This window comes from Lissotriton vulgaris, chromosome 4_1 (genome assembly GCF_964263255.1).
Source record: "Lissotriton vulgaris chromosome 4_1, aLisVul1.2, whole genome shotgun sequence".
NCBI lineage: Eukaryota > Metazoa > Chordata > Amphibia > Caudata > Salamandridae > Lissotriton > Lissotriton vulgaris.
The window spans coordinates 394,501,295-394,518,936 of NC_141691.1; the positions used below are offsets into that span (position 1 = coordinate 394,501,295).

The 17,642-nt window shown below is 43.6% G+C and overlaps 1 protein-coding gene across 1 annotated transcript in view; it reads left to right on the forward strand.

The window, feature by feature from the left end:
- The window catches only part of LOC147718790 (connector enhancer of kinase suppressor of ras 2-like), a 1,944,591-nt gene that overhangs the window by 1,585,403 nt on the left and 341,546 nt on the right, over nt 1–17,642 (forward strand). The window contains exon 20 of the mRNA XM_086967239.1: nt 12,798–12,869. Coding sequence (XP_086823365.1) covers nt 12,798–12,869 — 72 coding nt within the window. The remainder of the gene's footprint in view (nt 1–12,797; nt 12,870–17,642) is intronic.

Here is a 17,642-nt window from a genome sequence, read left to right on the forward strand (position 1 = left end):
CTCAGTGCGAAAAACAGTACAAAAAACCAAATTGCACATGATTTTCAAATACGCATGAAGTGCAGATTTATTGCATAAATCTAAATTAACAAATACTTCTCACACAAAACCTTGGGAAAATGTCAGATTAAAACAAATTAAAAAGGACAACATAAATTAAGTGATGGCCCTGGATTGTAGGCTAAAGTGTTTTGGTCATGGCAAAAATTGTGAGACTTCGTAAGGAGGATATACCATTATGTACAACCCTTTATCAATACTACAAGTGATGATTATAGGCCTGAAACATCGAATGCCCCAAATGTATTGAGAGACCACCACACAAACATCAGTATCAAAGAAACTTTGCAGTTACAAAGAGTAGCACATTGGAACCAAACAAGCCAATTTATTCAGAGGCAGAAAACGGTAATATTTGCCCATAGTGGAGTTAAGGCGGACAGAAAGATATCAAAAGCTTGAGGTTTAAACTTTTTCAGACTACTATGGTATATTGAAAATTGGCTCACCATGGACTTCAGAAGATACAACAGTGGGAGACTGTTTCATTAACCCCCGATAGACAATTAAATCTGTCCTTTGGACCTACCACTGCTGCGTCCTTTTCTCCTTCACCAAACTCACGGTGCACCACCATGCCAGCCGCTATCATTGTAGAAGTTCGAACAAGCTCACTTAAGAACAGTTCGCTACCTCCCTCAGCAAAACCCCACCACCGACATCCACGGACGCTAATGCCTCAGCATGCAACCTCCACCGATGGATCACCAACTGCACCAACACACTGGCTCACCTCATGGAAGCCCTAGGCAAGTGACACTCCAAGAAAGCCAGCGGCTTCTCTCCCCCTTTATGAGTCCAGACACACTTGTAGATGAGAAGAGATGAAGGAGCAGCAACGACCCAGAAGACCAGTCAGCCTTCAATACCGCTGTCACCGAACACTACCACCTCACTAGAAAAACAAAGAATGCGGACCTACAAGAAAGGATCAATGCCAATGCACTCAATAGCAAAGAACTCTTTGCCGTGGTCAAAGATTTCCCCAAACCCAGCACAGAAACATCAGACATCAAACCCCCCCAGGACCTCTGCACCTAGGCACCTTCTTCCACCACAAGATTAAGGAGATCTACGACTGATTTGACAGCAGCGGTACCCAAGACCCCACCGCGGCCAGCAGTGGGAGTACTGGCAGGGTGGTGACGTGGGGAGGGGAGGAGCAGGGTGGGGGGTAGTAATATATGGATTACGGAGCTTCCCAGGTAAGTAAACCTTTAAATAAATTAAACGAATTTCGTTGAGTGCACTGCGTCCCCAAATGCGATGCAGTGCACGCAACAAAATTTGTTTTATTTATTTTAATGATTACTTACCTGTAAAACTCCATAATCCATACATTACTACCCCCCACCCTGCCCCTCCCCCTCCCCACATCACCACCCTGCAGGTACTCCAACTGCCCGCCGTGGCTGCCCACTTGCAACCACTGCACCCAATGACCCAGCTCAGCTGGGCTCCCCTCACTGATGAGGAGACCCTCAAAATCATAAAGATCATCCACTGTAGAGCACCTCCATCACCCGCTAACTCAGCCGCACCATCAACTGCTCCATCAACTCCACCAACTTCCCGGAAGACTGGAAACACACACAGATGAACCCCTTGCTGAAGAAACTCTCTGCAGACTCAACGGACCTCATGAACTACAGACCCATCTATCTGCTGCCCTTCCCAGCTAAGATCATCAAGAAGGCCATCAACTCCCAACTTTCTCATTTCATTAAAGTGAACCACATTCTGGACCTCTCCCAATCTCACTCCCAAAGCAACCACAGCACAGACTGCTCTTCCTAAAGCCCCGAACGACGTGCACACCCTCCTTAACCGAGGCGAAACCGCTGCCTCATCCTCCTGGACATCTCGTCTGTCTTCGATACCCTCTCCCACCGCACCCATGCAAAAAACTACACAACACCAGCATCCACGACAAAGCCCAGGAGTAGATCTGCTCCTTCCCCACCAGCCGAACATAGAGAGTCAGACTACCAGCGTTCCATTCTGAACCCACAGAGAATTAGCTGTGGAGTGCTTCTAGGCTCCTCCCTGAGCCCCTCTCTCTTCAACATCTAAAAGGCCTCGCTCACAGCCATCGTCATAAACCACGGACTCAACATCATCTCCTATGCTGAGGAGACCCAGCTGATCCTCTACCTCAACCATGAACCCACAGTCATCAAGAACAACTTCCCTGATGGGATGAAGGCAGGCGCCACCTGGATGAAGGACAGCTGCCTCAAACTCAATTCAGAGAAGACCCAAGTCCTCATCCTGGGCTCCAATCCCTCCGCCTGGGACAACTCCTGGTGGCCTGCAGCACTATGAACACCCCCACACCCACAGACCACGCACGAAACCTCGGTATCATCCTGCACTCCTCACTCACCATGAACTGCCAGATCAACACTGTCTCATCATGGTGTTTCCAGGTGCTGAGCCTGCTCTGATAGATCTTCAAGTGGATCTCTTCTGAGCCCAGAAAGACAGTCACCCACGCACTCATCAGCAGCTGACTTGACTGTGGAAATTCACTCTACGCTGGCATCATCCAGAAACTCCTCAACAAACGGCCGAACCTTCAGAAGCCTCCACCAGACTCATCCTTAGCATTCCCTGCTGTAGCCACATAACCAACCGCCTGAGAGACCACCACTGGCTCCCAGTCAACAAAAGAATCACCTTCAAGCTCCTCATGCACGCCTACAAAGCCCTACACGATGCGGGACCTGTGTACCTCAACCACCGCATAGTATTCCATGCACTTACCAGAGACCTCGGCTCGGCCCAACTGGCCCTGGCCACTGTCCCACACATCTGCAAGACCACAGCTGGAGGAAGACCCTTCTCCTATCTCGCAGCAAAGACCTGGAACACCTAGCCTCACACCACTTCAGGCAATCATCGTCACTGCATCAAGAAGGACCTCAAGACCAGGCTCTCCGACGGAACCACAGTGCCTTAGATGGTTCAGAATTCTCCCCCGCACCTTGAGACCCTTATGGGTGAGTAGTTGAGTTTTACCAGACAACTGAGTGATTGCTTGATTGATTTGTTTGCCCTTTTCAGAATATGCACACTTAGGATTGGTACAGTCTACCTCTTCTAAAATCAACTATTGAATTTAATAAAATGAAGGGCCCAATCATGATAGGCCACATATCCTGAAACAGGATTATGTTGGGTGTGCAAATCATTGATGTTTGCTCTTAGGATATGGCTTTTTCACTCGTACACTGTTGTTTTTTGACACTGCAAGACCGCCAACAAGAATTAAACCATTCACTGCAAAAAGAGAAAGAGAGGGCTGACTGCCACATTGAAGCAATTGTGAAAATAGCCATATTTTTTAATTGCATCTGAATTTACTTAGACACTCATCACATTACAAGCCATTGGGCCTGGAATTCTGCAACCTAGCAGATAGAATTTAAAAAGTATGACAGAAAAGTCAGTTTTTGTAGTATTTTAGTGTAATCATGAGGTTGCCTAATAAAGAGCGTAGAGATTAAGCCGGATGGTAAGTAGCAATCCATTGTTCTAGAACTTGGGTGTTACCATAAGGCTAGGTGAAGACGAATGTAGAGATCTATTGGAATGGGGAGTAGTGATCTGTTTCTGTATAAACTACAGTGAATTTCCATAACTCACCTTATGTACAGGATGTACCATTTTAAATGTCATACTTTCTCTGATTGAGATCCAGATCCAAGAAAGAGGAAAGGTACTTCTAATTCTACATGCTGCTAATAGCAGACATGCTGCCGAGGACTACTTGCTCTGCTTTTTATCAGGTGCACCAAAGTAACGAGTTTTGGCGTAATCCAAATTGAAATCATCAATAACTTAGATAGCCCACATTTTCTAATCTTCACTGGGAACGTTTATGCCATTCATAAGTATCTTCAGTTGATAGAAACAACTCTCCACCAGGGCACACAGGTCAGACAATATAATATTATTTTAACACACAGACCAAGTTGGAGCCTAGTTCAGCTGATTGATAAGTGTCAAGCCACATATCAGCATTCCCATTTACAACCATTACTTCAGTTTTCTCTGCATTAAGCTTAAACCAGCCCCAGATGCATCTTATACATTTTTTAAAGAATGCACCAGATGGAAAACCACTTCCCAATGTGACTAAAAATTAGTTTTTGTCTTTATACATGTATAAGTTGGCACCTTTGGAATGAAAGAGTTTGACTAGAGGCGCAAAATTTAAGTAAAAAAGATTAGGTGAAAGTTTGGACCCTTGATCAACTCTATATTTCAAAGGGGCTTCAGGAGTAGTGAAGGGAGATTGACTTGATTTGGGGCAATGCACAACAAAGGAAGTAAACCACACCAAAGTCAAGAGAATGATTAAAATCACCTTTAGATGCAGCTCACCCCACTCGGCCTTGGTATGCAACTCCATTAATTTACCTACAGAGGTGCACCAAGGCCACGCAGCCACCTTTGTACCCTTACCTGTGGCAAGATCAGACCGGAACCTTCTAAGGAGACACAGAGTTTCACACTACTACCCTTCCAGGGTCCTAACCCTACCAGCAAGCTGCACCAAACTCCACAGGATCCGCCGCATCTACATGTATTGTTACAAGATGCCAAAGGCACCTCTCCTATACATATCTGTTTCGCAAGTCTTTCTTCCTGAGTCCATGAGTGATCATCGTCACTAAAACACTACAGCTTGAGCCCCTAATGTGACATTTTACCTCTGGGACAAGTGCCCACAAAAACCTGTGTGTCACTTATGGTTGCAGCTGGTGGATAGAACTTTGGCATAGAATGGGACCCCAGAGCGGAAAGATTAACCCAAATACTGGATGAATAATGATCAAAAACAGATAATAGAAAAGAATGGGAGACAGAGAATAAAGATAGAAACTACACTGGTGGAATATCTTGGAGCGATAGAGACAGCAAGGAGACGGGAAGAAAACAAAGAAGAAATTATGAACAGGGCTTCAGAAATCAAGTATGTGAAATTTAGAGATCACCAGTAGGCTGTACCCAACATGCAATGCGAAAAGGTAATGTCCTGTTGTTACAGGAAAACTGGAACCAGTATTCAGAACAAGAAACATGAGGATGTACCCTAAGGCACTGGAGCAGGCAATACCCTGCTGATATATGGAATTACCACAGGAATTCAGAACATGTTTAACCACAGGTAACAACTCAAGTAAAAAAGGTCCCACTCAAAACTGAGCAAATACATGGTCAGAAATGCAAAAGGGAAAATGAAGAAATTAAGGATATCATGGTAGAAAGATAATACAGAAACAAGGAGAGATTATGAAGCAAAGAAGAAGCCAATAAATCTCTGTGCCGAACAAGGCAACCACAGGGGAGAAGGCAGGAACTGCAAGAGCAATAGCGGAATTCAGGATTCTTCCTAAGTTTTCAACAATTTACCATTGCAGATAACTGGAGTGGAAAGCAGGAGCTCCCAATTACACAATGTGGGATGGACTGAAATACAGAACAGCTGCACGCCAGGTGAATCATGGGACAGGCGAGAACAGTTAAAGTTCCCACTCCTGTTCTTTGCCTGATGGCATGCCTTGAAATTCAATAAAGCAACATGGGGACTAGAAGTAAGCTCCAGAATGGATAATGGAAAGGATCTTTATTGAGAATATGGCAGCAATTTATGTGAGGAAGCACAGGGGCATGCATGAGGTGGTAACTCATTATTCAAGTATAATTATAATAATAATAATTAATAATCCACATTTGTAATGCGAGAACAATCACCCGTAAGGGTCTCTAGGTGCTGGGGGCCATCGGGAAGATTAAGCAAGCTATTGCTCAGAGTCACATGGTGCTGGGCTAATCTGCCGCTGGCGCCGGGGATCGACCCGTGATCCCCAGATTCCAGCGTCAGTCACCCTGGTCGCGGCGCCACACCTCTCCCCTTGAATTAGAATTAGATTCACTTAGAATCTCCTTTCCAGCCCTCAACAACTGGTAAGGCATACAAGGACTAGAATGCATCAGTCGTTGATAAGTGAATCCTGAAATGAAATATAGACTAGATCTACGCTGGATATGGTTTTCAAGAAGATTAGAATAGTCTGTGCATAATCCGTATGCCAGCATAGGACGAACCTGAGATTTATACATACAATTCTCACTAAAATAGGCATTCCATTGGCAATTGCATCAATTAACTAACTCCCTAAAAGGCATGTTTACTATACGAAACATGGCATTGGCTTAATCACCAAGCTTGTGCTACATTGACCTGGGGTTCATACTGAGGAATAGTCTCAGGCTTATACAATGTCTTGATAAATCACCTCTTCTCTGGACAAATCTTGTCAAATACCAGATGGGCCTGGCAGACAGCCATGACTAGAGATTACCATGGCAAGGACTTGACATCCATTTCTAATACCCACAATATCTATCCTATAATTCCCATGGCCTTCCTAAATGTAATCAATAGGTAATCAGACTTAAAAAAGATTCAAGACAAAGATTTTCATTGTTGGAGTCTATTGTCCAGATATGGTCGTGGGTGTACCAATTTGCATATGTAGGTTGTGAAAAAATCAAAGCGATGACTAGCTCAGAAAATTACCAGCTGATGGGACAGATACCTAATAGTTAAAATCCAAAATCCAACTTAAAAATCATAATAAGTAGAGAAAATATATGATCAAAAAACTACATAGAAAAATACCTCACATATCAGGGGTTTGACAGGTAAGTTATATCGTCAACGTCAATATTATTATTATTATTAAATGGGATTTATAAAGCGCACTGACACCGTGGGTTTCCTGGCGCTGTGAGACATCAAATTCCAGAACTGAGGGTTAGTGCAGGGTTAGCAGGGTGGGGGGAAGAGAAAAGTTTTTAGCAGCTTCCTAAAATGGAGGAGGGAGCTGCTAGATTTGATGCACAGGGGAAGGGAGTTCCAGAATTTTGGGGCCAAGAATGCGAACCTTCGTCCGCCGAACTTATTGGTTCTGGTTTTAGGTATACTGAGTGATTTGAGATGGGTAGAGCGGAGGTTGCGATTTGGACAGTAGGGGGTGATCAGAGAAACCAGGAAGGCAGGACTGGGGCAATTGAGGGCTTTGTACGTGAGACAGCCCAACTTAAAGGCCACCCTTTGTTCAATGGGTAGCCAGTGCAGTTTGTGTATCATGGGTCTGGCAGATTGCCATTTGGGAAGTTTGAAGATGATCCGGGCTGCCTGATTTTGAACCACCTGGAGACGGTGGAGGAGAGTTTTGGGGAGTCCATGGTAGATGCTATTAGAGAAGTCCAAACGGGAGAGCACAAGAGAAATGATGACCTGTGTCAGGGCCGGCGTGGGAAGGAGATGGCAGACCTTCCGGATCTTCCTAAGCTGAAAGGAACAGGATGAGATCACGGAACTAATGTGGGGTCGGAGGGAGAGCTCGGCGTCAATTATAACGCCGAGGCTTTTGACAGAGGTGGAAGGGGGCGGCGGGGGGCCCAATTCGGACGGCCAGAAGTGAGTGCCCCAGGCAGAGAGACTGGCGCCTGGGAGGAGGAGCTCAGTTTTCCCGGGGTTCAGCTTCAGTTGGTTGGAATTCATCCACTCTAGTATGTGGCGCATAGCAGAGTGGAAGTTGTCTATTGCATCGGGGGAGTTGAGTGGAAAGATGATCTGCAGATCATCTGCATAGTTAAAAACTGTAATGTCCCACTTGCGAAGTGAGTGGAGTAGGGGACAGAGGTATAAGTTGAACAGCAGGGGTGATAGAGAGGAGCCCTGAGGGACTCCACAGGTTGTGGGGGTCATAGGTGCAGAATAAGGGCCCAGGCGGACAGCTTGGGATCTGTCAGTCAAGAGGGAACGGATCCAGCTGAGAGCGGAGTCGTGGATGCCAGCCTGTTCGACACGGTTAAGCAGGATGTTGTGGTCAACCGTGTCGAATGCGGCCGAGAGGTCTAGGAGGACGAGAGCCTGGGGGGTTCCTGAGTCGGCATTTCTTCTCAGCGTGTCGAGTACAGCCAGAATGACAGTTTCGGTAGAAAAAGAAGGTCTGAACCCGGCCTGATTAGGCTCCAGATAGCATGAAGACTCAATGAAGTTGGAGAGGCACCTGGTGACATGTGCTTCAAGGAGTTTAGAGAAGTAAGGCAGGAGCGAGATAGGGCGGTAATTGGACAATTCTGCTGGGTCTGCGCCAGGTTTCTTCAGTAGCGGGACGAGGACTGCTTTTTTGAAGGAACTCGGGACAGTGCCTGTGCTGAGTGAGCAGTTCAGGAGGGGTAGAATGCATTCCGGTAAAGAATGACAGACTCTTCGCAAGACTGATGGAGGACAGCCGTCAAGCGGGGATCCAGATTTTATCCGGGAGGCAAGCTGTACTAGGGAGGTAACATTGATGGGGGGAAGTTCAGTGAGCGTAGAAGTGTTGTTAGGTGGGGTTTCCAGAGTGATGAATTGAGGGACCGTGGGAATGGATGCCTTGATTTTGTTGATTTTTTCGGTGAGAAAAAGGTTGATGGCGTCACAGGATTCTTGGGTGGGAGTCTGGCCTGGGAGTGTTCTGTCGTCAGATGTTAGTTCGTTCATGATTTTCAAGATTTCTTTTGATTTGTTGTCTGAGGAGGAGATTCTATCCGAGAAATGGGTCGATTTGGCAGATACTATGGCTATTTTATAGTCTCTGCGAGCTGAAGTATATTGTAGTCTAGCTGGTTCGGAATAGTTACGTCTCCAGGCCCTTTCCGATTGACGTACCATCAATTTAAGTTTTTTTAAATCATCCGAGAACCATCTGTGGGAGTGTTGATGTCTGGTCGGGGGAAATTTGGTGAGAGGGGCAAATTTGTCACTTGCTGACTGCAGCCAGAGGGAAGTAATGTTTTCTAGATTGTCCACATTGATGCATGGGACAAAGACAGGGCGAGTGTCTGACAGGTTCATGATGAATCCTTCAGCGTCATAGGCATTCCATTTGCGGGATAGACCACCAGCCATCCTAGGGGTGGGGGAGTGGCCGCTAATCGAGAAGGTAGTATCAATTAGATGGTGGTCGGACCAAATACAGGGTGAGACGGAAGGGGAGGAAAGAGTGAGGTTTTGGGTCCATATTTGGTCTAAGATACGGCCCTTGATATGTGTGGGCGAAGAGATTTGTTGCGACAGGTTCAGGCTGGAGAGGGCCTCAAAGGTCTCCAAGGCGTGGGGTCCAGCATCGGGGTCATTGAACCAGTAATTGAGGTCGCCGACAAGGGCGAATCTGGGGTGGGAGGTGAGAAGGTTGATCAACAGATCAGACAAAGTGGCTGCGAAATTAGGCATCGGGTGAGGGGGGCGGTAGAGAAGGAGAAAGGTTAGGGCCCCGCTATCTGTGTTCAGGCTGAAGATGAAATTGTCAACTCCCGGGAGGGGGATGGATAGAGTCGGGGTGGAGTGCAGGTGTTTGGAAATTATGGCGGCTACCCCACCCCCAGGACGGTTTCCTGGCCGGTCGGCGCGGAGGATGTAATAATCTGGAGGGAGGGTTGCCAGTATGTCAGGGAGTGAGTCTGCGGTTAGCCACGTTTCAGTGAGCAGGAGGACATCAGGTTTTTCGTTCGAGAGAAGAATGAAGATATCAGCATGGTGTTTTACCAAAGATCGAGTGTTTAGGTAAAGAACTCTGATAGTGGAGTTGCTCTGAATGGGCAAGTTGGACGATACGGCCAGGTTGGTGAAGTGCCGATCTGGTTGACCGATGCCGGCCATGGTGATGCGTCTGATGGTAGAGGGGGAGGGTGAGAGGCAGGGCGACTGCCAGTCCCTTAAAGCGGTGGCCGAGTATGTAATAGTATGGCCAGCATAACCGGCCCCTGGGCCCGGTCTGGCGCGGACGGGCGCAGACGGGCTAATATAGGATAAGGACGTACATGTAATAATAAGTTATTCACCCCACTAATTTCTAGCAATTGCCCAATGAAACAGATAGCTGATCTTAATAAGGGCTGCCAGACCACCTCTCCACCTTCCCCCTGGTATTGTTTGTTTATGTTTACATTTTTAAATGGACTAGTCAGTAAATTATTTGGTACTCAAGAAATAATATAGATAGTCACCAATTAAAACAAGCCTAACAAAATACAGGGAGATGCAATGCAATGAATGTTGTGCTGTATCACATATTAGAACATTACCATGACCAGTTACGAAAACAGAACATCACAATATTTACATCGAAATTATTGGCTCAATAACCTGAGACAATGAACGAGGTACAAAGTGGGAGGGTGAGGTAGTTTGGTGAAGGAAGCTAAGAAGTCACAACGGGGCAACCCAGGTTTTACATCTTGCTTATAATCATACTGTTTAATATATATGCAAGTATAAACATAATCAGCTCTCCTGGACTGGGGAATAACTTCAGACCTAGCCGTATTACAAAGCTCCCCATCCAAAATGTCAATATTTCTGGAAGCTCACAGTAAAGTCTTTATATGACTCCCTCTTCTTTCTTTATGACAAGTAAATCTGAAGACACAATAGGATTTGATAACATCAAACGTTTCTACCATTCTATCAATCTCAGTTTTACATAAATCCAGAGGGACACCTCCATGCCAAGAGTAATAAACTATTTTTTCAGGGAGGCCTCTATACCAAGAGTAAGAAACTCTATTCTCAAGTCCTGCAAACCATATCTATGTCACAAGGTATTCATGCTTAAATCAGGGAACATGTGTGCTCTAGAATCGAACACCACCAGTTTAGGGGTTCTGCTTCTTTCTGCCTTGGTGAATTGCTTGCTCTGTTGGGGGTCCAGCAACTCTTCAAGAAGAGTGCCCAAGTCCACCTTCTCCCCTACAGCATCCTTGGTGAATACCCTGACAACTCTCCACGCTGTCACCAAAAGACCATGGACCTCCTTCAAAACCACAACTTTGAGGAAATGTTCGACACACCTTTGTTAGGTTCCAATATCCACATGGGCCGATAATCAAAGAATACACATTTTAGTAGCATGTCACTCATATTACAAATACTATACCTTTGTCTCAAGATGCAACACTGAAAGAACCACACACTCTCCAAAGTGCTGGCTTCAATGGATTGCAATTGAGGGGGACTGCAAAGAGTTTCCTACTTATGACGTTTATTCTTTCAGGGAGTGCCCCACACATTCTACCCCAAAAGGTTCAGCCCTTGAAGTCCTCTATGGTTTCCTCCAGAGAAGTAACTTCTCCTCTATTTGTCAGCTAGTACTTTATGGGTCCTCCACCCACACTGTATGCCCCACAAAAATCACTTAACGTGCTTGTTAATCCGTTCCCAGTCCTGCCCAAATTAGAAATATTTAGGAATTTACTAAATGCTTCTGTGAAGTGATTTATTAAAAACTAGAGGACATGACTAACAACCCTTAGGCCCAGATTACGGTGAGCCCTGCGGGAACTGATGAAGCAATTGGCAATTTGGCCTGGGATGAAACTGGCTAGAGTTTGAGAGAAGGGAGTTACTCGCAATTAAAATAAAATCACCAGAAGATACAATATAACTATGAATCTTGATTCTTTTGGAGTGCTCGGGGACCTCTTTGCAATTCTTGAATTTAGTTTGATTTGCGAAGCTTTTGACAGCAACCCCTCTCCCGTGAGGCACCCATTTTGACTCATTGGACTTTGTGTGATATTACTTTGGCAATCATTTCTGTTTGTTTGCATGTACGACGTTAATTTATCTAGCCACAAAATATCTTTATATTAAAAAAAACATCTTTAATGAAAATGAGCATATAAATAATTCTCCAGCAAGAAATAGTTTGCACCTCTCAAATCTAAATACAATGGAGAATGTTGTTTTCAATATGCAGTGTCGGCAATTTGTTTTTAAGTTGTCATCTTTAACCTCAATTTAAAATAAATGCTAATTCGCTTAGCCCTAACACAGAAAAAGTGTCAGTCACTCTTTTGTTGAACTTCAGGTGGTGAGCGAGAAAAATTGATTTCATGCTCAGTTTTCATTTTGCCTAATTCATAGGTGTAGAAGAAGGGAAATCAAGTTTCCTTTGAGCCTTATTTGGATCAATGATCGCCGATTGAACCTTTTATTAAAGAACATTTATTGAAACTGCTGAGGCATACCACTCCAGGCCATTCTGGCTTTCCCATTGTCTCTAGTCTCAGAATTATTGGGTCTGTAAACCATGGACCAAATAATTCTTGGCCCAGAGACCTCTGTATGGAGCTGTGGGTAGCTGCTGCAACCTGTTCCCACCTGTGCTCTCATCACAGTCTGAAAAGCAGCAAACCTTTTCACTCATCTGCTGTGTGTCCCCCCCCCTGTCTCCACCCCATCCCCTAAAATCACAGCCCTCTAAACAGCCTCTGCACATGTGTAACCCCCTCCTACAATAAGTAAGACCATGTCTCGGATATTCCTCAGTCTGAAAGAAATAACTTGCAATCCCCAGATGTAGGTATGGGAATACTTGACAGAATGAGTGATTGAGCCCTGCGGTGCCCCACGCCTATATCCGTGAAACTCATGATCAGAGCCTTAATACCTAAATCAATGATGTTACTTTCCTATGATAAATATTAAAATAGGCAATATTGCACAGTATATTTGAATTGCAGTTATTAAAGCCTAACTTAATATCACATTTATCAAATATATCGAATTGTTTGTTAATAAAAAGTGAGAGAGATGAAATCACTTGTGGCACATTGGAGCAGAATAACATTAATACTTTCTTGTATTCGTTGTTTCTATTTTTTTACAGTGCTTTTAAAGCCTGCCACCCGAAAATTAAGAGTTTCTTCTTTGCAACGGACTGCCTTGAAGAAATGAACAGGTAAATTATATTTTCGTTGTACTTAGCTTGCCAAGAGCCATTATTATAATGTGTAGTCCCATAAAAAGATAGTTTTACTTAACTGTTCACTTGCACACATCAAAACATTAGGATCTATGGGCGTATTAAAAAGACATTTACCAAACCTGTGAAAATATAAAATGTAATTATGCGTGTAGTAGGACTGACCTAACAAAGTTAAAGAGCTACATAACTGTAGCGTGTGTATTGAGGCCTTATAACTATCGAACAGGACCGATTTGAGGTTTGTATTGCATTTTTTCAATATTTAGTTTAGAAGTGTTATGTGTGGATTAGTGTAAAGATAAAATGAATTTGATTTTCGAAGAACTTTGTAAAGTCCTATGTGTGTGGGAGTGCCAAGGGCTTTTTCTATGTCATATGTTGTTTGTTAAGCTCACAAATGCCATAACGTCTTGGCACTACACAGTATAACAGCCAATTCACTCAAGATTGTACATACGCACAACTAATAAAGATTGAAGGCAGCTTTGAACATGCAGGTTTTCCGATGTTTTTTAAAAAGAGTAGTAGAAAATTGCATCCTGAGGGAAATGGGGGAAAGGTTCCATTCTCTGGTGTCTGCCTAAGAGAAGGCCCTCTGGCCAAAAGTTTTTAGTCCTGAACTATTGGTAGGAAAAAGAGATGTTTGCCTGAGGAGCGTAAAGTGGCAGAACGTAAAAGTGCTGGTTGGAGAGTGCAAGCTGAATTTATTGACTAGAAAAGTGGGGCCTGTCCAGCAGAATCTTATGAAGAATTAGCTGGGATTCGAATAGAGGACTATGTTCAATTGAGAGCCCGTGTACATGAGCTAAGAAAATGGCAATCTGGTTCTTAGGAAAACAGTCCATTACTAAACGGGCAGCAGAGATTTAAACTACTTGAAGTTTACTGATTAGGGAGGTTAAAAAATCACGTTTGCATAGTACAGGTACGATTGAATGAGGTAGTGACAGCCTGTTTATGGGACCCTTTTGGGTAACAGAAATAATTTTTCTTTACAACTTAAGGTGCCAAACACAAGTGATAGAAATGGTAATAGCATAGGTTTTAAAAAGAGACTAGCAAGCAAATTGGCTCCCAAGAGTGTTTATATCTTCAATTGGGGACAGAGAAACGTTCAGAGTGCAGGGTCAGAATTTAGTATGCTAAAAATCTGTGAGGTTCTGTGTGACAAGCACCTTCGTCTTATCGTTGTTCAATTTTAGAAAGGTGGAAGCCATTTAAGAATTGGGAAAAGCAAGAACATTGTGCGAAAAACTACTAAGAGTAATGGAATTAGCATTTTCTGAAGCCAATTTGAACAGAAACTGAGTGTCACCAGCATGTACATAAAATTGTACCCTCATATTTTGTAAGGTCTATGCAAGAGGGGAAATATCGCTATTAAATAACAAGCGAGACTTCTCAGAATGGTTTAGAAAGGTTTAGCTTGTTTGAATTAATATACATATAAAAAACGAGATTATCCAACACTAATATTATTAGTGGCTCTTAATGCGTTTCATTGAAACAATAAGTAGCTCTCAGTACAGAAAAGGTTGTAGAACCTTTAGAAAAAAATGGTTCATTCCATTTGAGACCAAAGGTATGAGCTCCTGCCAAAAGTATGGAATAGTCAATGATGTCAACCACCACAGACGGATCATGAGCTAAAGGTGTATGTTTCATCATAACAACTGCCTGCTAAAGGTTGTTCAATATTGATGTCACCACCAGTCCTGTACTACAGTTAGGATAAAGCCCCCTTGAAAACAGTTTAAGGAATTATTGTCTTCTGTAAATGCCTGAAGTTGGATGAAAAAACAGCGTTTCCAATAATTCTACAAAATAGAGAAGCAAAGAAATGGGACAATAGTACGCAGGATCGCAGACTCGGAGAGACGACAATTGGTTCTGAGTTCCAAGCAGAGGGAACTTTACTCTGAACAAAAGAGAAAATAAATAAACCTACAAAAGTTTGTGGCTAGGTTAGGGTCTCGAGTTATCTATGAGTAATAATATTCATATTTGGCTTCTTGATTTTTTTCTTCTACATAGAGGTTTCTTGATTATAAAGTATTTTACAATTAGGGTTATACTTGCCTTTACAGCATCTTTGTGCACATCATGTCATGAGTTTCAAAACAGATATTTCAGAAGTGAACAAGGGATTCTAATGGCGTTTGGTATTAAAAGCACGAGAAACCGTTTCTACAAGTATTGTAGCATCAAGGCAAGCTAATATCTTGTAATTGAAAGTGTATTGAAGTTCATTTATGGCTCAGATCTATACAAGACAAGGTTCTAGGGAGGCAGGCTTGATAAAGCAGTACCAAATTAACAATTGTTTCCAATTTCTAGACAGTTTCTTGTTTTTCACTTTTTTAGGGGGGGACATGTAAGTTTAAATATAAAGAAAACGGAACTGCAAGGTGATCGACCCGGGGCAATTATACATGTTCCTTGATGGTAGTTCATAAATCCACATAAATAATGGTTGCATCTAGCAACTTATTTGATCGTAGGTTTACAATTTTATATGGTAAGTATATAAGAGAACAAATGTTGCAAGACATACAATACTAGGCATTGGGGATTTAAAAAAAATGAAAATATCTCAACAGGAAGGTATGATAGGTATTGATGCTAACATTACAAATATGTTTCACTACTTCAGTTTTTTTTCTGGAGATGCTTGAAGAGGGTAATACAGTAACATAATGAAGAAGATAAAAGAGTCAAATCTTACTGCTCAACATAGCCATTCTCCTGAAAAGGAGTTTTGAAAATTGTCTTATTTACTGATAAGAGTTTCTAACAATAATTGCCATGTCAATGCCATGTTCATTAGTGAGTATTTCCTGATAAAGGAGTTAATGGATGGAGTCCATTAATCAGGCATATGTACTCGTGTGTTTTACATGTCCTAATAGTCAAACACTGCTAATTTCATTTTTCACTATTGCAAGGCCTTTCTCTCACAATAGAGTAACGTAGGGATTGCTTTGAAATATCTTTCAAGTAGATGGAATTCATTAATCAGGAATATGGTCAGTTCCATTATACATCCAGAGCGGACATTAGTCAGTTCTTATCAGTAAGAAGAAATAAAGGTATTGCAAGTGAACAGAGTACAGCATTGTAATGTTTATAATGTGTGCATAATGCATTTTTCCATTTGAGCAGACAGAGATTTGGAGTTTGGGATCTCTGAACTCACAATTTGAAAATACATATTTTGGTGAAGTTGGTTTTAAAATTGTGTGTTTGAAAATGCCATTTTTAGAAAGTGGACATTTTCTTGCTTAACCATTCTGTGCCTCTGGCTGACTTTAGAATACACGTCTGGGCTTACTGACAGTTGGGCTCATGTGCATTCAATCTAGACAGTCACACAAAGGGAGCTGAGGTGTGCCCGGCATATTCTGATATTCTGATGGTCCATCAACAGGCCGAAGGGCTTTTTGAGAAAGAGTGGTGGGACGAGTTGTCACTGAAACCTGAATAGGGCTGTGCCTGTCCTTGCACAAAGGTGTCTCCATTCCCCTGTATGGTGTCCGGAGCCTGGTTAGGGAAAGGCAGGGTCTTGTGCACTGCAAAGACTTTCCTTTGAAGTATGCCTATTTCAAAGACAACAGAGGGTAATATTAGACCTCTGACACCCCAAAATCAGAACACTTCTGAGCTGAGGACATTCTGCCAGGAAGAAGAGTTGGAGGAGCTGTCAGGAGCTGTCACATGTACTGTTTGCTTTGCTGTGTTGGCCTTCTGCTTTGCTGCTTCTGCCTGGGGCTGACATGACTGGATTTTGCTTTCTGTATCCTGCTTCCAAGGCTCGCCAAGGGCTTGAGTTGAGCTTGCCTCCTGTTAAGAAGTCTCAGGACCATCAAAGACTTCACCTGCTAGTGTATTGGCTCTTCTGATGAGAGCCCTAACTTTCCAAGTGGTGCCAAAACCAGTTCCCTGACCCCTGGAAGTGTAATCTGGTGATCTTAAGAAGAAAATCCACGCATCGGCTCCCAGTGCCTGTTTTATCGATGCCCCACTGTAAAAGATCGATGCGTCATCGCAGCCTTCCGCAAAGCGTAGTTCCCGCTTGACGCATTGACCATGGCCTTTACCGCAGGCCCCAGCTTGCCATCACAGTGCGTCAGAAAAATCACTGCAGCATACGTTTCAAGCACTGTGTCACAGACGTCCATGGCACCCGCTCTGACTCCGATACAGCACCTGCTTCGTTGCTGTGGAATCGATGTAGAGCATGCTTCATCGATGTTGCACTGATGCATCGTGACTAGATTCTTCATTGACACCACGCAAGGGAACCCGAGACCGCATGTCTGGAAGCTGATGCATCACCTCCCCTGCCAGTAAGGAACCAACGCATTACATTCACTGCCTAGCAGTGAGGAACAGATGCATAACCTCCCCTGCCAGTGTGGTGGTGGGTGATTTTCTGAATATTGTATGGGACTTAGAAGTCCTTTGTACATATTGGGATGATATTGTTACCACACTCAGTGCAATACTTGCCTACCTAGTCTGTCCCACACCCAAAATGGCTCTTCTTAATGTGGCTGATGATGAAGGGTTCACACATGCTGAAAGAACATTTGTTAGGATGGGCCGAGCAATAGTGAAGAGGGATATTGCCCATCAATGAAGACAGGCTGAGGCACCAGCTCTGGGGACATGATGAGTAAGGACCTCTGTTTTGTCAGGGAGAAGCCTATATATGTAGAACAAGGCTCTTCCAGGTAAAGTGAGAGG